General features: G+C 29.5%; 1 protein-coding gene across 36 annotated transcripts in view; it reads left to right on the top strand.

The window, feature by feature from the left end:
• Positions 1–145: 145 nt before the first annotated feature.
• Positions 146–25,581, top strand: part of LOC143231838 (R3H domain-containing protein 2-like) — a 49,943-nt gene continuing 24,507 nt past the window's right edge. For 4 of the 36 annotated variants that reach the window (XM_076466539.1, XM_076466521.1, XM_076466538.1 and 1 more), the window contains exons 1-8: positions 146–284; positions 4,009–4,212; positions 4,923–4,995; positions 10,213–10,595; positions 11,895–12,029; positions 17,751–17,844; positions 20,600–20,741; positions 22,741–22,881. In XM_076466539.1, coding sequence (XP_076322654.1) covers positions 4,962–4,995; positions 10,213–10,595; positions 11,895–12,029; positions 17,751–17,844; positions 20,600–20,741; positions 22,741–22,881 — 929 coding nt within the window. In that variant the 5' untranslated portion in view covers positions 146–284; positions 4,009–4,212; positions 4,923–4,961. Of the gene's footprint in view, positions 285–3,758; positions 3,833–4,008; positions 4,213–4,922; positions 5,000–10,212; positions 10,596–11,894; positions 12,030–17,750; positions 17,845–20,599; positions 20,742–22,740; positions 22,882–25,581 lie in introns of all 36 variants that reach the window. The other 32 variants (XM_076466550.1, XM_076466534.1, XM_076466549.1 and 29 more) reach the window with 19 other exon arrangements.

Below are 25,581 nucleotides of genomic sequence, written 5' to 3'. Positions count from 1 at the left end.
TGTAAAGTTTATGTTTGAAGTATATCAAGTAACTTAATAAAAGTTTAAAGTTATAATAATTAAACGTCACCTCTCTAAATATCCAAGCACATAAACAACGCAGTAGTGGTAAAAGTTTCACCACTGTGTTTTAATGACGTCATAAGAATTTATAAAAGACATGCGTGAGAGAGTTCATGATGGTGGAGGGTAGTCTGTTATTAAGGAAAGTAGGGTTAAGACTATAGTTGTTTTAGAATAGGCTAACTTCTCAATTAATATTTCTTGTATTTTAGAATGAAAAGGTATCTTGTTAATCATTGGTACTCATAATTCATTTACCTGTATCGTTAACTCAAGTAGTAATAAGTCAACTATTTTAAAATTAGGCCTAACTGTCACTGTAGATAGTGATAAAGCATTTATAGTTGTACATAGGAGGGTTACGTTAGGCCTAAAATTAAAAATAATTTTAAAATGGAAATTTCGTTCGAACCTTTATCTAAAAATATGTGTTTAACGTTAGTATGCTTTAAGTGAAAAGTCGAGAATTGTAATTACAACTAATGTAATTGCATTAGAGGCTTTTACTTAAATATTGTAGACCACTAAAATTTAGAAATACACGAGGTAAGTTTAGCCTAATTTTTGTAATGTGTAAAACCAAAAAGAGGGTGGATATTTTTTTTTCCTGTTTTAAATACCAAACCATTATAAAAAGCAACCTCTAATTCACTGCATACAGCACGAAAGACGTGCAGGTACCCGTGAATTATTTTTCATTTATGCATATTTCAAAATATTACGTTTTTGTGTGTAAAAGAAATGCGTATAACATTTATATCTGTGTAGCATATCGGGCCGTGCCAATTTTTATATTTTCGTTTTATTTTATGTTTCTCTATACTGGGATAACCTCGACTATTTTACATTGATATGTTGCAGTTGATCAATCATTTGATGCATCTGTAGGATGTGAAAAGATCAAATTAAATGCCTTTTACACCTAGTTCAATGTATTAAAGATGTCCAAAGGATCTCATTTAGGTCCTATGGATTGTTAATAATCTTTGTAATACAGTATATACTTTATTTTGGGTGTGTTGAAGTGGTTTATGTAATTATAATCCAAGATCAACTTTATTTTAATTTGGTCCAATTGTATAGTTCAAATTCCAATTATGTGTAGCTTAATTAAAATTATAATGAAAAAAATGTTACATTTTATGTTAAAAGAGTTAGTATAATTCTTCAAAGTCAATGAAAGAAATGATAGTTTATCTGTGTCAAACTTGGACGGTAATTGTAAACAGAAGCTAATTAAATGCATTATGACTATGACTTTAAGGCTGTTTTTTTTCATTTTTTTTCATTTTTTTTATTATCTTCGATTACAGTTTGGTCTTAGTTAATATTTACAATTGCATCCCAGTGGCACAGCAGTAAGTCTGTAGACTGACAATGGTAGAAACTGGGTTTCAATACCTGTGGTGGGCAGAGAACAGATAGTCTATTGTGCAGCTTTGTGCTTAACTTCAAACAAAGAAATATTTATAATTTACATGTTATTTTCATCATTACGCCCTTTTTTTCTTGAAAAATCTTTTAAGTAGAAGAATGTAGAATTTTATTTCTAAATAAAATATGCGTTACCAAGAGCAAAGAATGGAGGCATGGGGAGGGTACCCAATTTGTAAAATAATTATTTGTATATTAGTATGATATATCATTTTTGAAAATCAAATGTCTATTTTAATATTGTGACAAGTTCTCAAGGTAGTTTTTACATTGTGAATATTTCTCACTGTAATGTTCATGATTACAACCTAATCCTGAGCTTTGGCTTGGGGACAATGTTCTTCCTGTGGTATCAGAAATGAAGTTCTTGGGACTTGTTTTGATCACATACTGATTTTTATTCCACACATCAAGCAGTTTTGTGTTGGGTGTACCAGGGCATTAAACACCCTCTGGATTCTCTCTTTTACATCTTGGGGAGCTAATGGATGTTCTATGCTACAGATTCTTTGTGCCATTATACAATCAAAACAGTATTATGGGTTTCTGATCTACAGTTCAGTCAGGCCTTTAGCACTTAGAATGCTGGACCACATTCACTATCAGGAGTTCTGGCTTTGCATGTGGGCATTCAACACTTTGCTGGTCCAGAGTTTGTACACCGAACTCTACAAACCACTTCAGCATTTGCAGTAATTAATTAGTATGCTGCTAACTCTGTTTTTTGACACAACACTTCTCCTGTGATTGTGTATTCTGTCCTTGGTGGGTTGTTCTAGTCAGTAAAAGACTGTCCATTATCCCCACTTTTGGCCTCCGTACTTGGGCACACAAAATGTTTATACTCGGAGTTTACCGCTTTAGACAGTGTCATTTGTGACAGCCACACTGTCAGTGTTTTTAGTTTTGTATGGGCCATTGGTCTTTTCAATTCTGTTTAGGTTTAACCTTTTTTCTGTGATTTCAAGAGCACTACCATTTGAAATGAATCCAATATTTTAGCACATACCAGTTTTACTTTGCTTACCTTAAACTATTGTATATTTGTTGCTGTTTTGCTGTTTTTATATTTTAATATTTTTCAGGGAATTGTTTTACTTCCAAAAACAAATGAAACATTTCATATTTTTTTTATAATAGTTGGTTCACTATTTAACCAACTGTTCATTGTTTTAGATACTGTCATTGCTTTGAACCATTAAATGACAACCAACCACCCAAATACAGTCAAGTAATCATAACTAGTTTCCAGTTCTTACTTTTTTAAATTATTCCGCATATCTAAGTATGTGCGAGTATAATCTGTTAGTTGAATTTAAGAAATTAGTGAGCTTAATGATTAATCAGTTATCAAATTTATTAATTGGTTACCTCTAATGGATATGGGGCAGTGAAGTTATTTGCAGAGGGTTCGTACAGTAAAAATAGGGTTAAAAATTACAAACAATTGACTTCAGGGCAGTTTGATGCAATATTTGTTATCTGAAAGGTTTTGTATGCTTTTTTGTTACATTTGTTTGAATATAATAACATTTGTTAAACACTTATTTTGATAGATTCATTTAGAATCTGCATGCATTGTTTAAAATAAATTAGCACAGATCCTTTACATAAGATGAAGGAAATTTGACAGAAGAAAAGGTACTGCAGTATTCTTGTATGTAGAAGCCAAATAATTTCAAGGTTACCTGTACTGTTTTCAGTGTTTGAACAATGATTTACTTACCTTGCACATTAAGGATTATATTGAACACTGGCAAGGGAAAAAACAAACAAACCTTATGTCTCACTTCTGTGTTTGTAAGTTTTATTTAACTAAAGATGTGGTAGTGGATATATAATTCACTTGGTAATTGAGAAACCACTTGGAAAGTTAGAAAGTCTGAGATTAAGGTGAACTATGTTTAAGGCATGGAAGTTTATTAGAATTAAACTGAGTTATCAGTTGTGATGAATGAATACATTTATTAACAGTTTATATTAAGGTAATGTCTTGATTTTATTTGAAGACAAACTAGTATAATCTGGATGGCATTTAAATGTTTGTTATAGTGATTTGCTTACTTGTGGAATAAAACATTTTTAGTGTTATAATGTTAATCAGGTCAATGCTGTCATTTGTAATGTTACTCAGAGTTAAAGGAATCAATTCATAATAGCATGGAAGTGTATAGCAATTTTGGGAAAGACTTTTGTATGGACGAGTTATTAAAATGCTCTATCATATCAGTGAGAGACATTTATTGTACTTTCTCATGCAGTGTAGTATTTTTGTTGGTCATCTATGTGGAAATAACCTTGTTTGACAGAATATTGAAAATGTTTCATTTTTGTGGTAAATGTATTTTTTGTTAATTCTTTTGTAATTTCTCTTTCTTTGTTTGTGTGCTTGAAGTCAGTCTTTTAGTTAATTGGTACATAAGTTGTGTAAAATATTAATTGAAATATCAGTTTTAATACATGTAACTCTTAACATGTCAGTGGTGGTTATATTTTTTCCATCCTCTGTAGGAAGTGCTATCACCCCTGTTTTTACCTACAGCTGCCATCTATCGCCTTACCATTTTAACTCTAGAGTTCATTATGGTCGGTTTTCAGTGTGCCTTGTTGTGATAGCCTTTATTTAAATTGTCCTTCCGGCATTGTCTGGATTTTTTTACTACTTTTAGAAGAAAACAAGTTGAAAATATATTCTCCATAATCATGTACCTAGAGGTAAGTTTCAACATGTTTAAATAAATATATTGTTATTGTAACTTTTTGCTTCAGGGTTTATTTACTAACTGGTTAATTTTAGCCAGTAAAAGTTTATGCAAGATTATAATATGTACTTTGAATTATGTAGTGTGTGTGTGTCCCTATATGTCTAAGGACAACTGATTATGCACTGATATTCTGTTTATATATGCACATAACACACACATCAAACAACAGACTTTTATTTTTAATCTTTCTTTAGTCAGGTGACTGGTTCATTTGGAATTCTTTCTCAGTGTTGCATTGACAAGAATAAACAATATGGTTTACAGACTTTCAGTTGTATAAGGGCTGTAAGCATTGTAACCAGCAGTGATATGCACATGCTAAAGTTGAAATAGTGGCCTTGATTATTTCTCTTATAGTAATTTAAGTAACTGTGTCAATACTTTTTATATTTTTTTTAGTCAGTATAACATTTTAAAAGAAAGCTTATCTACTTCCCTGTGTTTTCTTAATGTTTATTAATATTTTGATTCTGATATCTCATTTGATGCACAGTTATTGCTAGAGCACATTTGCCAAAACGTGATTTCAGTTTACTTTTATTCTTGTTTCCATGGTATTGTAAGGAATGTTTTCCAGTAAATTTTGAGTTTTAATAAACTGCTGTTTTGTAGAAGGAAGTAATGCATGTATCTAAAGTAGAATTTTTATTACACATGTAGAGCTCAGCCTGTTGACCTGTGTATTACTAACTTGACCACATGACTGCATATTTTAAAATGGCCAAAGCAGAAAGTGAGTAAGTTACTCTAGTAATTTTTTAATTTACAAGGTTAAATGTTTTGCATGGTCTTTACTGTTGATGTTGTGCTTGAAATGTTTTTCAACATATTAGATATTTAATGAATATATGTATAACAACATAACTGTAACTGTGACTCCTGACTGTTTCTGATAATAGACATGTCTGTAACTTCCTTTTCTGTATTTGTTAGCAATGAAAATTTTAGGACAATGTTCTTTGTGGTTAGTAATCCTTCAGTATTACTTTTGTTTCATGTATTATGTGCTTGATAAACCTATATATAAAAATACTAAGTGCTAAAATAAAATAAAAACTTATTGCATTAAAAAGATTAATAAAACATTCACATGTATATAGTATATATATGTGTGTATGTTTTTTGTTGTATTTTTTATGTTCAACTGGTAAATGAGCTAAGATGTTTAAATGTAAGTCTTTTTTTAGATTACACAGGCCTGCAAATTTAAACTACATAAAAGTTGATTTTAATACTAGATTTTTTCTAATTCAGCTACTTAGATTTAAAAAATTATATGCACTTTTTCCTATGACATTTGGACAAATTGGGATTAAAAACTTCAAATTATTTATGGACCACTTTGTTTTTTATTATGATGTTTGGGTTATAGGGTGACTGATACGACTCTTACATCATGATTGGTGTAGATAAATCTATAGCCGGTGATTGTCAACATTTTAAGCATCAAAAAATGAGACTTGATATCATTGAAAATGGTAAAAATACACGACATTTTGTGACAGAGGAAAATTGGTATCATTTTTGGATTCAGTGTACTGGAAGTGTTGTAAAATGTAAATATTTCAAGGCAGTAAAACCATTGTAGGCTTGTGTTATCAGACCTTAACTTAAAGGTGCTTCTAAATGTTGGCTTGTTATCCCTGCCACACACAATTTGGGTCTACTACTAGTAAAAACTTGTTTAGTCTAACTGTGTGTGTGTGTGTGTGTTATTGTTTCTTATATTAAATGCTAATAAGTGTGTATATATAAACATATCTTGTTTTTATATATAAATTTCTCTGTTAGTTATGTGTCTTTATTTTAATTATTTTGCAAAATTTAAAGATGCTTGAATTAGATGGACAATTAGTCCAGCAGCACCTGGATGGACAGATTCTACAGTATCCCACTGTTTATGGCCTCCTCATACTATTAAAAGTATCTTATTTTTAAAATATGGTTTAAATGAGAAACGATGGCATAACATTACAAATCAGTAGGCCTAACATTTGTACCAAAAGGATTATTGAAGAAAACAAACAAACCCTACAGCTTCTGTTATTTCTAATTTGTTATTATATGTAATGAGCAGTTTCTTGGGCATAATATTTCTCATCACTCTGCTGTCAAAATTGCACTACAGAGGCTGGTGTGTGAGAAATCTGATTATTCCACTTGCTAATTGTATGGCAATCAATCAAACAAGTTGAAGCTGCAGTTTCAGTGTCCTGATGTTTAGTCTAGTTATGCCGTGCAGTTCATGTGGAGATTGCAAAACCAGCAAGAGAATTACTCTAGTTAATCACAATTAAGGTAACCTTTAGTGATGTGACCTTTTACGAGAATAAACAAATTGATTATTAGGAACCAAAACACAAACATTAGGTTATTATTTTCCATAATCAGTTACAAATGATTATAGGATTATTTTTCATGTATGTTATTTTTATATTTTTGTATTATCTTTGCTTCTCAACATCATCTGAAGAAAACAAAGATATTTATGTAGTAAATCAAAATAGTCACCAAACCCAGCCATGCCGAGATTTTGTTAGGTAATTATAAAGGTCTGAAGCAATTTGTAGAATTTATTCTGACAGAAACGATAATAGGATGAGCTTATCTTAAACTTTGTTCACAGATATGAAAATCATTGGATTGTATTTTGTACATTTTGATTTTGAAGTGTGTTATGCATTATAATTTATCCCAGGTGAACCCTCAGTTTGTACTATTACATATGATATCGGATAGCCTGAAACTGAACTAAGTTATAATTTTGCTTTAGAAATTAAATGTTTATATGTATTGATTTTATGATGTTTGCTAACTAGATTGATATACAGTTTTCTTTCTTAACACAAACATATTTTAATACACAAACAATATACAGTGTAAAATAATCGGTATTGCAAATAGTTATTATAAGTAATGATTTATTTCCAAAAGTTTTACAGACTTGCAATGTTGAGTCTTCTATCTGTTGTGAAACTGAATGTATTATGGATGGTTCCCAATGAGTGAATTAATTTTGAGTTGGTATAAGTACAACTTACTTAATGGATAGCTAGCTTCTTCACTGAGCATAAGTGAGTTTTTAATCGACAGAGATATGTAATGTCCTTGTAGAAATATTAACATCCGAAGGTAATTCACTGAAGTTAAACAATTTGCAATATTTGAAATCTATAAATGTTCCTGGTCAAATATCTCTAGTTTTTAGATTAATAAGCATTCATCACTGTTTTTGCTTCCAAGGTTTATAGTGCACAAACTGTATCAAACCAACATTGTCTCTCTCCATATTGTGATAGCAACCTTTTATGCTTATTGGGTGAGGTTCTTGAAATTTTACTTGGCAACAATAGTGGCAGTCACTGGTGTTTACATACACACATTGTACATTGTTGATTCTTACATTTGAGAATCTTTTACAAACTTAGAAGATGGACAGTTACATGCCTTATATAATTAAAACAAACATCGAGATGAAATATGTAATAGTAAATCTGTTACAAGTGATACCTATGTGTAAAATAAACCATGTATAAAATTTAAAATGTTAGCATAGTCTCTCAGTAATAAATATTTGATGTCTGTATACATCAATATAGTTAACAAATATTGTATTGCTGCATGTGTAATGTTGCTAATGTTTTGAAGTCATAATAGCAAATACGGCCACATAAATTTTCTAGTGAACTTTTCTGCATATACAAACAATAGTTCCTTGTGTAGGTAACATCATGGTGGAAAATAACATGATCTTAATTAAAAAGTATTTCTTGGTAGCAATGAAGGACATATGAACCTAAAACAGTGGGTATCATGACAGACTTGTTCACTAAGAAGTTCTCACAGAACTCAAGGGTGTTTTCAAACACTAGTATGATGACATCCATCAGATTTAATCTTAATATTTCAGTTAATTCCAACCAGTAGTAGCCTTCTGTACTCAGAATATTTCTATGTACATATTGTGGATGTATTAATACAGGTGAGTTAAACCCTGTGAAATTTCCTTAAGTATGTTGGCAATTTTTTCTAGTGTCTTTTAAGTTTTATTTCAAAGCTGAACTATAGTTTTCAATTTGCTATGTTACAAGTTTTTATTTCAAACTGATCTTTTTTAACAGTATTTAGAGTATTTTGGAAAGATGCTTAAAATATGTAACTTGGTTAGTGGGCTATGTTTGTTTATTTAAAAAAAAACACGAAAAAAATGTAGGTTTGATCCCACAAATTCAAAGATCTCAAAACCATATACTGCTGCATTCCATATATTCCCGACATCAACAGAAAATTAACAAACATTTGGCAAAAACTAGTAACAAAATATGACATTCCAGTTAATTCCAAATTTATTCACAAACCAGGCACAAAACTAAGGTATATATTATATAAAAACTATGCTGACAAACACCACACCAACATTATTTATAAAATACAATGTGATAACTGACATGACTTCTATATTGGAGAAACAAGTAGAAAAATGGAAACCAGATTTAAAGAACACAAAAAATCACTTTCACACATTTTCGAACACTGCAAATCAAATAAACACAACACAACCATAAAAATACCCAAATACTAAATAAAGAAACAAACACAAAATTAAAGAAGCCTTATTTATACAATAACTAAAGCCCAAAATAAACCAATACAAAGGAACACCTTTATACCCATATTAATAAATATAATCAAACATCTAAGCACGCCACCTACATTCCTATACTCAATTACACAACCCATTCAAACGTGGTCAGCTATCTGTCAGTTACCTCTTTCTTTCCTTGTGAACCTGACAATGACCAGAGAAGGTCAAAATGTTGTTCACTCCTATACATAAAAAATTTTCTCAGCTCATACCAGCTGTTTTTACATAAATATGTAGGTTCCTCTTGTAGTGAACCATATGGAAACATTGGTATTTTCATAATTGAACCATGAAAGTCAGATAAAAACATTAGTAACCATTTTTCATAATATCCTTAATTATTTGAATATTTAACAAATGTTTAGGCTGTGTACAAGATATATTTAGATATTTGTTATTATACACTTAATATGCTTCATTATGGTTCAGAAATTTCATGTAGTAAGTTGAAAACAAGTGTGATGTGTAGATAGAATCATTGAGGCAGTGAGTCAATGATTGATTGTCTTAGTTCAGTACTAGTTTTACAGTGAGAATTAGTATATCCATAACTGAAATTCTGCAAGTAAGTTTTTGTATCTGTGAGTTAGGCATGTAAGTAACATAGCCTGTAATAAATGTTATTTATTGAAGAAACAAGTTAATTTATTATTGTAACCTCACCTGTAACTTGCATTATATTTATTGAAGGATCCCAAATAACTAGCCCAGGACAGAACATGTTTCAAAGATAATGTGTGTGCTTTATTTATAAAAAGTAGAGACTTTTACAGTTTGCTGACTAATGAAAAGGTTCTGTTAACAATAGTAGTATAGTTTGACTTTGTATTTCTTGTCATTCTTTTGTTGTTTTGCTAAAAGATTGTTACATATATATTCCGGGATTGTATTGTTGTGTTTTCATAATGCAGTTTTTAAGACTCATGAGCTGTTGAAAATAATCAGTTGATTGTAGTAAAGCTACCAATGGTACAAGTAGACTTAAATTATTATAGACTCAGTGTCAGGAATTACTAAGTGTGGGATAAAATAACATAGATTCTATAAACTGTATCTTCAAGTAAACTTTGATTTGTATTTATCAAAATCTATGTAATGAACATTAATTTAGAGTAGGACACCTTTCTTCCGTTTTTTTAATAATGTTATTTCTAACTTTTGAAAGCTATGGATAATTTTTGAAAATACAAAATACACTATTTTTGATGCAGTTGTTGGAAGTTTGATATTATGATCAATCTTCTGCACTCTCAGAAGCATTTGTTTATAAGTTATACATTTTAAATCATTTTCTGTTTTTCCTAGTCCCAAGTATTGTGGTTCACAGTGGGGTAAACAACAGCAGTTGTAACATTTTCAATAGTGGAAATTCTGTGAACCCAATAGAAATGGAATGGACGCAGACAGATAGACATGTAAAGTTATCCAAGCAGGAAGGGTTAGAGTTTGAAGATGAAAGATATGGTAACACAATTCCTGTGAAAATTTGTATTGAAGATGGAGGAGGAAGTGCTAAAGAACTAGAATGTAGCAACAGATATGATGATGATGCAGAGAAAGGAGGAGATGGAGATGAAACCACGAGCAGTGATGGAGACGCATCTTCAAGAACTCCAAGCTCATCTGGATCAGCGTCTAGACAATCACCTGTTTCAAATCACTTAGTAAAGGAAAAGCCTCAGTCTCGTGTAAGTATTTAGTTTTTGAATTGTTTCACTTAATATTTCTATTTTAGAAGGGTCTAAAGTTAATCTTTTATTAAGTTTGTATATTTAAGACTTTGAAGTCACTCAGAATTTGATGACATAAAGTACTCACTGAGAGAATGCTTGTAATACTGATAATATAGATGTTTAGATTCAGAAGAGCTTGCAGTGGGCCAGAGTTATTGAAAACAAAGTCATATGGATTATAATTTTAAATTTGAATAACTTTTAACCAAATTTTACTTGCAAGTAAAAAAAAAATTCTCAATATAATAGGAACTGTATTGTTGATAATTTGATTGCTTTATTATAATCTTGGAATTAAGTCAGTTTGAGAAATAGTTATTGAAGTAATATAAAAATATGAATAAAGCTTTATTTATTGTTGAATTTCCACACTTACAATTTGCTTTTTGGAGACTGATTTCAGAAAGGAACAACATGGCTCCCAAAATGGATGTTTATACAGAACTTTAGTATTGAATGAATTTGCAATGAATGTATCATCACATTAAGTCTGACTTATTTCTAATTCATAAATGTTTAAGATTTCTTGGTGGTTTTGCATTAACAACTAAGTTATGTAATATTTTGCGTGTACAAGTTTTTGTAATGCAAAAATAGTTTGAGGTGCTTTTGATAATTTTGAAAAACCATTCATAAAATGTATTTGTTATATGTTTAATATAGTACATTTATCAAGAGTTTTGCATTAAAAAATCTTAATTGTTGGGTAAAAAGTACCAATATATATATATTTGTAAAATATATTTATTGAGTGAAGAGCTCTACAGTCTCTAACATAATAAATAAATTTCTTTGTAGATTAGTGAGAAAAATACTTAAAACACAATCATAGTAGAGTTATTGTTTGTACCTCCTTAGGAGATGCATTTTTATGAAACTGGAGAAAATATAGTTTTTAAATGTGTCCTAAGTCTGACTTGTATTGACTTACAAATTTAATATCACATGTAATTTTTTTTTCTCTCATTTGTAAATCATTTACAGATGTAAGAGACTGTTAATAATGGGATGAAATTAAAAACAACTTTATACTCTACATAAAGAAAAATATTTGTTTTATGGACAGTCAAAATCAAAGCAGTATTGCCTTATTACTGATTCACATCTTGAAATATGAATTATATCAAAGTATTAGTTTATGAATTTAATAATTATTATTATATCTGTTTTTGTATTTATTTGATGATAATTATTTTTATATATCTGTACTTTCCTCTCTGTCAATGTTATTTCCTTTCCTTCGAGATGCTTCAGGCTCATCAGCGAGTTAAGTTGCTGGTACGTAGTCAGGCTGTCCGAGATGACTTGTCTCCTCCTCCTGACGTGGAGGGGTTGGGCACCAACAGCAATATGTTAAGTGTGACAAATGTTTCAACTTTTACAGTGCAGGTCTGTAATCTTCAACCTCTCTTTCTGTGTCACTGTTTCCTCTTGACAAGCCTGAACCTAGTGGATTCCCTGTACATGTCTGCAGTTCTCTATGTATTTTTGCAGGATATCATGTTTCACTTGTTTATGTAATGTAAAGAGTTAATTGTGATGTGAATGTGTATTTATTTTCTGGTTTTCTACTGGTGCATTATTCTGAAGTTGAGTATTTGGTGTATGTAGTTGCACATTGTCTTAAATTTAATAGTTGCACATTGCTTGTTTGACTTTTAAAATATTACATATTAAAAAGTAATGCCTGTAACTTATAGTTACTGGATAATATCGTGGATTATATTGAGAAAGTATCTATGAGACCTACTTTGTTTTTCCATAATGGTCCATTACTTTTTAGAGCATAATTGGTATCTTATATTAATCGAACATGCATGGGTTTTATCCATCAGCCTGACCCCATATTGAAGAAAGCAAATTTGGAGTTACGTACAATATTCTGTGTGTATCTACACAAAATATAGAAGCCTGCTTCCACATAGTATGAGATAGACTTACAAAGTGATAAAAACCCTACAACCCAAGCACTTTCGTAAGGTAGAACTTTCTTCTTCAAGGAGAAACTGGATTCTCAGTGATAGGTTTTTATCACTTTGTATTAAGACTTCTTGAAACTTCATGTTTTTCTGACAAATTAGCTGACTTGCAAAGACATTTGTACCTAATGTCTGTGAATTGACAATGTTCGTGTAACCCAGACTCTGACAAACCAGAATGTAAGATGATGTTCATGTGAATAGTAAAAATACTTTAGTTCATTGTACAGTTTGTATATTGTATTTGCATAATCTCTAGCACCTCTGAATTGCTTATCCACATTTTTTAGTAATATTATATCTGGCATTTACTTTTTACTATGAACTGCAGTGTAGAGTAAAATAAATAGTTGATAACTGACATCAAATACATAATACCATGTTGATTGGCACTTTGTTAAAATGCACAGAGGATTAACCAGTGTCAGTGTATGTGTTACGTTTTTCACAAAATTGATCTTGCAGATTAGCATTAATGCATTTATAAGTTATTTCTGTTATAAAGTAACTTTTCTTGATCAAAATGAGAAATCAAGAAGACAAGTGTCTTACCTCTTGTACAGCTTAAGCTGTTGATATTGTGATGTGTGTGTGTGTGTGTGTGTGTATATAAATACATAAAACTGTGTAGGAACGACAGACACGACACCATTACAAGTTAAATTTAAAAGAATTTTCTATTGACTAAAAAGTTATTTCTCATGTTGCAATGAAACTTATTTTAATATTGACAGCTAATTTTCTTTCAGCTTGTTGGCCATTATATGCATGTACTTTTTCTGTAGTAATCTATAAGTTATGCTTATTTTGTTTGCTTTTATCTTCATGTGTTAACAGGTACTTCACTGAATGCTAGTGATGTGTTTCAGTGATTAAATTTTCTTCCTGTTTTTGGGTTTATGAAAAGAACTCTTCTATTCATTGATGTTCCTGGTTCTTTGTGAATGTTGCCTATTCTTGATTGTGTTATTTCTTAACAATCACCAAGCACCTTTCTCAGTAAAATTTTCAGTTGCTACATTTCAGCTGTATTGTTTACAAAAATTTCCCAAACTCTTAAATCAATAAGTAATGGTTTTTTGGGTTTTTTTAAGAATATTAATATTTAATGATTCAATATAAAGAGAGCTCAGAATTTTGTTTTTGAAAAGAATGAAAAACTGGAGAAAATCTCAGCAACAGATCTGTTGTTTAAAGCTCACCAGTTTAAAAAGAAACTGGAGAAAATCTCAGCAACAGATCTGTTGTTTAAAGCTCACCAGTTTAAAAAGAAACTGGAGAAAATCTCAGCAACAGATCTGTTGTTTAAAGCTTACCAGTTTAAAAAGAATGCTGACAAAATATAAGGTTGCTCCCTATATTCCCAGAAACTAAATTCAAAATCACACAAGATATTTGTGAAAAGGTCTGTGCCAAACAATAAAGAAAACTACAAATAATGGGATGTATGAAATTTAACAAATTAGTAGAAACAAATAAATGCTTGCATAAGAAATTGACTGTTTTCAACTTGTCTTTAGTACACCTTTATGAGAAGACAGACTTACTGCATGTTGAGGATGCACTTTTATTTCTGGTTGCACAAGAAGCAGGTTTTAAAGGTCAAGAAATGTAATTTACTTGGTCAGTAAGATGGAATAAATTACAAAATTGCTTATTCAGTGCAAAAACATTGGTGATAAGTTAAATGGTTATGAATACAAAACTGATATAGTCAACTATGGAATTTAAATTTATTATTCATTCTATCAATATAGAAAGGACTGTGTTTATTGATGGATTATAATATGAAAAGACATATAAAGAAAAACAGGAAAAAAAGATTCTGTGCACATTGAGGTTCTAGTTTTTTTTTCTCATATATAATAAGGAATGCTAGTAAAACTTGCAAGTTTTCATCCTTTTTATGTAAGGTAGAACTGATCCTTAAAACTTGACAACTTGACATGCTGAGGAAATACTGGTAAACATTTATTATAACCAATTAAACAGTATAAATTAACTTATAAGGGTAAAGATTAAATTTTTCTCTCATTGTAAAAAATCCATGAAGATACTGTGGTGAAAACTGTTGAATACAGTCAGTATAATACCAGTTGTAAAAAAACTGAAGTAAGGAAAAGAAATATTTAGGGTTATATAAAAATTAAGCAACAAATGTATAAACCAAAACTTGAGTAAAAAAAAGTGTGTAGAAACTTATCAGGAAGGTTTTAGGTTCTCTGGAAAGTATTATTGTTTTGAAATGAAATAAATATTCACCAGATAAGGCTATGTCCTTGTGTAAATTTCATATTAACATAAAAATATCTCTGTAATATTCTTTGTTAACTGTCGTGAATTGCAACAGAAGTTAAGCTGAATGTTGACAGTGAGTCGTAAGAGTTTCCTAAGTTGTTCATATGCTTATTAACTTGTTCTCAACATCTGATAAAGGAGTTGCATACCTTAAGATTATGTACATATTAGTACTTAGTAGAAAGTATTTACATCCTATGGTGAAGGAGAGTGCTGATTGATCCAATCGTTTGAGATAACATTTCATAATTTTGGTATTAACTGGAATGTCATATTTTGTTACTAGTTTTTGCCAAATGTTGGTTATTTGTCTGCTGATGTCGGGAACACATGGTATGCAGCAGTATATGGTTTCGTGATTTTTTGATTTGTGAGATATATTTACTTTTGTTGGTTGATTTTGCTTCCTGTCTAGGTGTGTGCGTATAATGTTTTCTACGGTTTGTGGAGGAAACTTATTGATGTTGATGAAGTATTGTTTTATTTTGTCTAATTCATCGTTAATTTTATCTGGTGAGCATAGTTTTATGGCTGTGTTTATTTGGTTTCTTAGTATGTTGAGTTTTTGTTTTGTTTCATGTGTGTAATTGTTAGTGTTCTTTTTAAACTGGTCTAATTTCAATAGTTGTACTATTTTAATTTAGTAAAAATGCTGAATTACCACTTAGAGTTAGTTTTCCACATGTTGGTAATTAAACAAATTAGTATAATTTTTTTTTTAATTTTTAATAATCGTTCCCAAAAACAGCATTAACGTATTACAGTTTTACGCCGTATAATATTTTCTACAAAGGAATTAAAAAAAATTGGTGTTAAATTTTATCTCTTGTATGTAAAAATGTGTAATGTTTTTCAGCTTGTTTTACAACAGTTAAATTTTAATGTGATAAGCCATAATTTATAAACACTTTTTTTTGCATAAAAGGTAAAAGTAAGGCCTTATTGCCTTGAGATTTGTTTCTGTAAATTTAAAAAAAAAATACTTTTGTGATTCAGTTTAAGTTTCGGAGTTTCCAAGTAGTTGAAGTTTGTCTAAGAAAATTACTTTTGGATTCTAGTAAAGAATATGTTCTGCATATGTATTTGTAACATAAATGTGAGATTGAAAGATGTTCTAAAAATGTAACAATATGGGGAACTGGACTTAAAATATTTGGAATTATTACAATATGTCAGACAAAAATGTTTAATTCGGTAATTGTTAACGGCAGTTATAACACTCTGCTTTCGTAACTTTATTTAAGTTGTACTGTTTACCTTCTCATTATGTGAGAGGAACAACCATAAGTGACCAAAAGTATATGAAATCCAGTTAGTTATTAGATAGTTACATTCATTTACTGCTAACTCATTTCTCCTTGCATTCATTGTCGTATTGATACACATGTGAATGATAGTTATTTCTTTGTGAAAAATAATTGGTTCTGCATGTATATATCATTTTTGATATTCCTTACAGCTTTTATAAGTTATACTAACTTTTAATGATTAACCTGGTATGTTGTTTACACAAGTCTTTTGTTGTAATGTCTTTATATTGTAATCTACTAATTTTGTCTGAGATTTTGTTGTTAGTTGACAGTATATTTGACATATGAGGTAGTTTGTTATTTAGACATTTTGTGATGTTGTTGGAAACTATTTAAAAAGTAAGAGAGAAAGAAAAGGAAGGGTATATTCTGTAATTAGCATATTTATTAAATTTAAAGTATTATTTTGTTGCAAGCATTTTTTGGTAATATGGGCAAGTCTGGAAATTATAAGGAAGTATTACTATATGGAAATGCAGTGTAAGTTATTAAGATGATCAGTGAAATTTGTTTCTGAAGAAAAAGTATTTTATCTGGTTAATTAATCTTAATGAATAAGTAATGATTACTGATTCTAAATGTTTCAACATGCAGGACAGTAAAATGTTTGTTTTCGGTGTGTGAGACAAGAATTTCAGTATATATCATTATGCGACATGGATTGTTTGTCAGTCTGAAATGTGTAGACTTACATACATCCTATGATTCCAAAGCCATTCTTTATGTATTGTAATGTGATGAATTAGGTTTATCAGCTGGGTAGGGAGATAGTTATTTTGACGACATCTGATTAACATTCATAGGCTGAAATTTTAGTGTTGAACAAGGATACTTTATTATGAATATCCTCATTGTTATTTATATGATTTTTCCCTGATTACTCAGAATAACTGAGTAATCTCTAAAATTTAGAATATTTTCTGTTAATATTTTATTGGCTGTAAAATACCATTTTTTAATTTTTAGAAAACAGAGTTTAAAGGCAGTAGAAATTTCAAATGTTTATTGAGGTATTGAGATTTGCATATTTTTAAAAACATTCTAGATTGTAGGATGAATAATGAATGTAATCAATTACCTACAGCATCCATTATGCTGATTATCATGCATAATTATAGACAAGTCAGAATTGTAATGACATATTGTTATAAAAATAACTCATCTTTCACAGTGTTGCTAATTGTTGCTTAAATTATTCCAACTATTAAAGTAATTGAAATATTGAAATTATGATTTCTCATTACTTTTAATTAAGTTGTGGTTGCTCAGCATAATTTATTAACACTACAACTAGTGAGAATAATTAGCTAATTTAAATTAGTCTCATATGTTTACCATTAGTTCCACTATCCAAATCATATTGTGAGAGTGATTAATTGAATTGAATAATGGACCTGATGATTAATCATTTATCAAATTCCATTACTTGTCTATCTCCATTTGTAAGTAATGTTCATAAACCACACATTGAAAGCTTTTAAATGTCTCTAGTAATATCTATATTGGAATCTTTTACTTTTCAGACACAGACCAAAGGGTCATCCAATAGACACAAGCTTAAGAAACAAGGTAGCTCTCAAGGAAGCATTGATGAGTCTTCTCCTACATGGTCAAGAGGTAAATCTCTTATTGCCATTTGTCTACATATCGTGAGAGTAAATAAACATGTAATTAACCACTAGATAACACATTTTTCACTTTATTTATCTAACTAAAAAAATTATTTTAAATGACAGGTATTTGAAAATAAATATCTGGTATTAATTCTCATGTTGCTCTTGTTGTTTTAGGTACATATGTTTTATACACTTACTTTTCTGCTAGTTTTGTGATAAGTGAGACTGATTCATTGCTTAAAGTGTTTTTGGGGAACAATATGAGGCCAATTCTTCTTATTATTATTATAGATTATTCAAGTTAATTTTCCCTATTGCTGTGGGATTTCATATGATCGGGTCAAAGAGCATGTCGTCATGTTTGTAGACTTGCATGCAAAGAGTTATTGAGTTAATATTTTATTAATGGGTGTCAATAGGTTTGATATCAAATTATAATTAAATTTATAGTATTATACATTAGATAATTCCTTAACTTGAAAATGAATATTTGAAAAAAACCATAAATATTGGTTTTTGTGTCAGTTATGTCAAATGCAGCTTTCTTTCAAATTAGAAGTTTGTAATGTCTAAATACAAAGTCTGTAGTTTCTTATGAATAAGAAACTGACCAACTGGCCCTCTTTCACTGCACTCTCAGAACTTGATCCTGTCATTATCTGTAAGCCAGTGATAGACAACTGCATGGCAGTAGTGACTTGACTGTATTGTTGAGGCACCTGCTCAGTGTATTCCAAGAACAAGAATACTATAGGAAACATGTGAAGGTTTTAGGAATACACTGAGCAGGTGCCTCAACAATACTCACAAAAGATATCTCACACTTTTAAACCACATTGCATTTCAGCAAGTTCGTGCACGTGCTCAGCAAATCAGGTGACAAAGCCAGAAGGAATCTTGGATTAAATACACTTCTAGCATCTCTTCTACCACAGTTCCAAAGTCATATGAGACAAGATTTGAAAGGCTGGTGGACAGTACACTTTTGATCTTGCTCTCTGATGGCCAGGAAGTTGCTGATACCCAGAACATTGCCAATACTCTCAGTAAAAGATTTTCTCATGCATCTAGCACTTCTGCTTCATCCTTCATCTTCTTAGTTAGCCATGAAGACGCGGGCAGAGTGATCGACTCTTTCCTTTTGGGCTGATCGTTTCTATGACTACAATTGCACCTTTATGCTGGTAGAACTTAAGCTTGCTCTTCATCGGTCTGGCAGTACACAAGTTGGACTTGATGATATTCATTATAAGGTGCTGCACTCTCTCTCTCCTGCCTGTCTTGCTGATTGTTTTTAACTGGATCTGGTAGGAGAATGTTTTTCCTGATGCTTGTTGTTTTGCTATTGTACACCCTTTTCCTCTGCTTGGGAAGGATCCCAAGGTGCCTTTGAACTACTGTCCAGTTACTTTGACAAGCTGTCTCTGTAAAGTTTCAGAGAGGATGGTTAATGCTCATCTTGTGTCATTCCTCAAATCAAACAACCTCCTCTTACCCATTCAATGTGAGTTCCTATGATAGCTCTCCACCATGGACCATCTGAATCAACTTGGAATGTCAATTAGTGAAGCATTTCTAAAGCTATAACATCTTGTTTCTGTATTTTTTATCTTGAGAAAGCTTATGAGGAGGTATGCAATCTTGTGAGACCTCCACTAGTACAGGTTGCGTGGACATTTACCCATTTTTATTAAACATTTTTTTTATTGAACTGACGATTCCAAGTCTATGTGGGTTTGACACTTTCTTGTCCTTTCCACAGGAACTTGGAGTCCCTCTGGGCTGTGTCTTGAGTGTTACACTACATTATAAAGATTAATGCCATCAGTGGACAACTTTTCCATACAGTTGAAAAAGGTCTGTATGTTGATGACCTTCACATTTTGTGTTGGGCATCGAGGATGAAGTTTATTGAATGGCAACCACAGACTGTCCTCAATCGCTTACTGAAGTTGATATTTAAAACCGATTTGCCCATTTTTCTCTATCATCTACTTTTATCCAGTTTTTCTGGATATCTGGCTACATCAGTATTCACAGGAATGAGCTCGCTGATGTCGCAGTTAAGTCTGTCTGCTCTGGTGCTATCATCTTTGTGCCTGTCCCATACATGGACTGGGATCCTGTATTCAAGACACAGCTTCACACCAGTTGGCAGTCAACTTGGAGTGAGCATGAGCAATGTGATAACAATCTTTTTCAGATCAAACCTTCTATTGCCTTTTGGCTGTCTTGTTTCTGTAAGTTGTTCTGGCTAGGTTACGCATTGATCACAGTTTTTTAACTCATTGCTTTCTTTTATCTGATATTGATGCACATTGACTCAGGTCATAATAGCCTACATTTTACTGTTGTGCTGTCATTATGACCAAGAGCAATCGCACCATTTTAAACATTTTTACTGTGGGTCTATCCTTGATGTTGGACAGTATCATTGGTGATGGTGACACTGTCCACTTTAGCTGTGTTTTAAAATTTTTAAGGGCCATTGGTCTTTTTAACTCCATTTAAGATCTTGATTTGAAAATTGGACTGTTTTGTTTTAGCATGATTCCTTTTTACATATTTTGATGATTTTACTTTTATCTTTTTACTGGTTGTTTGGTCCAGATAGCCCAGTTGATTTGCACCAATAAATGCTAAACAACTAACCAGGAACAAGTGTTTTAATGGCTATGAGGTTGGTCAGTTCTTGTAGAGAATTTTGTTACTTTTTGTATACTAGATTTAAATTAAGTAAACTTTCTGTCTGTCAGACTCCAGTACAGAAACCTACACAGATTCTACTGGAATTGATCTACAGCAGTTCATCATTGAGACCTTGCATAAGAATCAGAAGGATCGTTTGACAATGTTGAAGATTGAACAGGAACTAACGAGTCTGATAAAAGATAGCAAGTAAGTAATATTTATTATTAAGTGATCAATGATGTAAATACACTCACGATTAATGGAAAACAAGCATTATTTCATGGTATCTTTGCTGTCTAAACATATCATTACCTTGTCTTTCAGTTAGGTACAGGCAACATTGTTACTCGACATTCTATTTTAAGCACTTTCCAAAATATATTGAACTGCAATTTATTGTTATTTTTAACCATTTCACTGCCCCTGTACACTATTACAAAAGCTTTGCAATTTCATTAATAAAATTTAATACCTCATAAAAGTCTCGTATTGTGAACAGGTATCTTAACCATGAAACATTTTGCAAGTTAGGATTTTTTGGGTAGCTGTACAAATTACAATGGGGGAGAGTATAATGCAAAGTAATGACTGATAGACTAGGTAGTTTCTGTTACTTTAAGACTTGTCTGTATCTCTTAATCTTCCTATATATAAAATATTGTTTATTTAAAAAAATAGATTAAATGTTCAGTGAAGATGTGCATTCTACATTTATTTACATTTTATATCTTTTCACAGTACTTTAAGTTTGTTTATTTCATTCTAACAAACTTATTAAAAAAATTAGTGTAGGTTTCATCATCCAGGAAGAATATTGTGAGAAAAAAATAACACATTTTAAAGCACTATAATTAACATAAGTATATAGTGTTTATATTATACAGTATTGTACATAACGTTTGTCCATGTCCTTACAACTGTTTCAAATACCATAGAAATAGAGCATATAATGGGTCTCTGGTCTGTGCTACTTTGCATTTCATGGTTTTGTAACTAATAGTGGTAACCTTCACTATTAGATGCCAAATTACCATAGTGAGATTTTTTTTATTCAGAAATAAATCTACCAAAGTAGTTATGTAAACAAAACATACACACATGCACAAAGCTGTTTAAAAAGTTATTAATTTAAACAGCATGTACAAAACCCTCCTGATAAACAAAAAAATTTGGAAATTTCCTTTCCACATATGGAAGAAAGGGATTAAGAGATTGTTAGTAAATAATCCAAAGTAGTAGATGAAACATGTTATTTTGACAACACTAGATAGAAGAAATTTATAACAGGAAATATGTGGATGGTTTAATTGTACAGTTCCTGTACTTCAAATATTCATTGTTTTTTAACCTATCTTAACTAAATGTGAGGAACAGGTTTGTTTTAAATTATGTGTTGTTTGATGTTTGATATTTTAATAAGTTGTCTGTGCAGGTAAAACATTTATTTTTGTACATGACCTGAATAAAAATTCCAAAAAAAGAATAAATGTCAAAAACAAAACAGATAGTAATAAAACATAATCTACTGCAATTTGTAATCTCAACATGTGTTATAATTTTGGTTTTGCAAAATACTTATGGGTTATGTCACATTTTCTCTGAGTGTGACCTAGAAATTCCAGGCCAGAAAGGATTAGTAAATGATTGCAGTATTAAAATTGGATGAAATTGTGTGATACCGACATAGTTTGAAAAATAATTTAACAAAGACTGAGTTGTGTACAGTTATTGTGTCTTATAACTTTAGATTCGAGATTTGAATAGTCAAATTGGCTGTTCGTATATGCTTTTTTTGTATGATTTTTTATTACTAGACAAGGTTTTAAGCATATGATAATAAAAAATAACATGCTTTAAGATACTTCACTAAACAAGAGTTAGTAATGAACAAAGTGAAACAAATTTTTTAAACCTTTTCTGTACAAGTCACTGGGTTACAATCAAAATTTAATTAGACACTTTTGCTATCAATTACGTGAATGAAATTAACATTATAACATATGTATTGTTGCACAAGTGCAATTCTCATACGTACCCCCCTCCCCAAAGAAAATTGTGGGTGGTTATGTGAAAAGGAATAAAGTAATTTATTATTTCCACAACTTCTGTTTTGTCAGTTGTTGTTTGTACTCTGAGAGAAAAACAAATTTTAGTTTTGGTTGTTGTATATGCTACAGGGAGATCTTAATGCTTTTGTAATGTGTAGGAGACAGTCTTTCAAGTTTCCCCATATGAGCTCATATCATCGGATGCTAGTCCACCGTGTTGCTGCATACTTTGGATTAGACCATAATGTAGACCAGAATGGAACTGCTGTCATTGTAAATAAAACAAAAAACACAAGATTGTGAGTAAATTTATGTTTCAAAATATTTATTGTGGGAGAATAAATAATAGATTGTACTTTATTGAAATGTTTCAGTAGAACTTGTATATTTTATACTTTTGTGTTAATATGGGAAATGGTTTTAATAACTATTAAAAATAGAAAGCCTTATTAAATCAAGTTTTATATTCTGTAATACCAAATACCACTCTTATTAAATCAAGTTTTATATTCTGTAATACCAAATACCACTCTTATTAAATCAAGTTTTATATTCTGTAATACAAAATACCTCTCATATTAAATCAAGTTTTATATTCTGTAATACAAAATACCTCTCATATTAAATCAAGTTTTATATTCTGTAATACAAAATACCTCTCATATTAAATCAAGTTTTATATTCTGTAATACCAAATACCACTCTTATTAAATCAAGTTTTATATTCTGTAATACCAAATACCACTCTTATTAAATCAAGTTTTATATTCTGTAATACAAAATACCTCTCATATTAAATCAAGTTTTATATTCTGTAATACAAAATACCTCTCATATTAAATCAAGTTTTATATTCTGTAATACAAAATACCTCTCATATTAAATCAAGTTTTATATTCTGTAATACCAAATACCACTCTTATTAAATCAAGTTTTATATTCTGTAATACCAAATACCACTCTTATTAAATCAAGTTTTATATTCTGTAATACAAAATACCTCTCATATTAAATCAAGTTTTATATTCTGTAATACAAAATACCTCTCATATTAAATCAAGTTTTATATTCTGTAATACAAAATACCTCTCATATTAAATCAAGTTTTATATTCTGTAATACAAAATATCTCTCATATTAAATCAAGTTTTATATTCTGTAATACAAAATACCTCTTATTAAATCAAGTTTTATATTCTGTAATACAAAATACCTCTCATATTAAATCAAGTTTTATATTCTGTAATACAAAATACCTCTTATTAAATCAAATTTTATATTCTGTAATACAAAATACCTCTTATTAAATCAAATTTTATATTCTGTAATACAAAATACCTCTCTTATTAAATCAAATTTTATATTCTGTAATACAAAATACCTCTTATTAAATCAAGTTTTATATTCTGTAATACAAAATACCTCTCATATTAAATTAAGTTTTATATTCTGTAATACAAAATACCTCTTATTAAATCAAATTTTATATTCTGTAATACAAAATACCTCTTATTAAATCAAATTTTATATTCTGTAATACAAAATACCTCTCTTATTAAATCAAATTTTATATTCTGTAATACAAAATACCTCTTATTAAATCAAATTTTATATTCTGTAATACAAAATACCTCTTATTAAATCAAATTTTATATTCTGTAATACAAAATACCTCTCTTATTAAATCAAATTTTATATTCTGTAATACAAAATACCTCTCTTATTAAATCAAATTTTATATTCTGTAATACAAAATACCTCTCTTATTAAATCAAGTTTTATATTCTGTAATACAAAATACCTCTTATTAAATCAAATTTTATATTCTGTAATACAAAATACCTCTTATTAAATCAAATTTTATATTCTGTAATACAAAATACCTCTCTTATTAAATCAAATTTTATATTCTGTAATACAAAATACCTCTCTTATTAAATCAAATTTTATATTCTGTAATACAAAATATCTCTCTTATTAAATCAAATTTTATATTCTGTAATACAAAATACCTCTTATTAAATCAAATTTTATATTCTGTAATACAAAATACCTCTTATTAAATCAAATTTTATATTCTGTAATACAAAATACCTCTCTTATTAAATCAAATTTTATATTCTGTAATACAAAATACCTCTCTTATTAAATCAAATTTTATATTCTGTAATACAAAATATCTCTCTTATTAAATCAAATTTTATATTCTGTAATACAAAATACCTCTTATTAAATCAAATTTTATATTCTGTAATACAAAATACCTCTTATTAAATCAAATTTTATATTCTGTAATACAAAATACCTCTCTTATTAAATCAAATTTTATATTCTGTAATACAAAATACCTCTCTTATTAAATCAAATTTTATATTCTGTAATACAAAATACCTCTTATTAAATCAAATTTTATATTCTGTAATACAAAATACCTCTCTTATTAAATCAAATTTTATATTCTGTAATACAAAATACCTCTTATTAAATCAAATTTTATATTCTGTAATACCAAATACCTCTTATTAAATCAAATTTTATATTCTGTAATACAAAATACCTCTTATTAAATCAAATTTTATATTCTGTAATACAAAATACCTCTTATTAAATCAAATTTTATATTCTGTAATACAAAATACCTCTCATATTAAATCAAATTTTATATTCTGTAATACAAAATACCTCTTATTAAATCAAATTTTATATTCTGTAATACAAAATACCTCTTATTAAATCAAATTTTATATTCTGTAATACCAAATACCTCTTATTAAATCAAATTTTATATTCTGTAATACAAAATACCTCTTATTAAATCAAATTTTATATTCTGTAATACAAAATACCTCTCTTATTAAATCAAATTTTATATTCTGTAATACAAAATACCTCTCTTATTAAATCAAATTTTATATTCTGTAATACAAAATACCTCTTATTAAATCAAATTTTATATTCTGTAATACAAAATACCTCTCTTATTAAATCAAATTTTATAT

The sequence above is a fragment of the Tachypleus tridentatus genome, chromosome 11 (assembly GCF_004210375.1).
Source record: "Tachypleus tridentatus isolate NWPU-2018 chromosome 11, ASM421037v1, whole genome shotgun sequence".
Classification (NCBI taxonomy): Eukaryota; Metazoa; Arthropoda; class Merostomata; order Xiphosura; family Limulidae; genus Tachypleus; species Tachypleus tridentatus.
The sequence above is the reverse complement of the archived record's forward strand: the minus strand, read 5'-3'. Positions and strand labels throughout refer to the sequence as shown.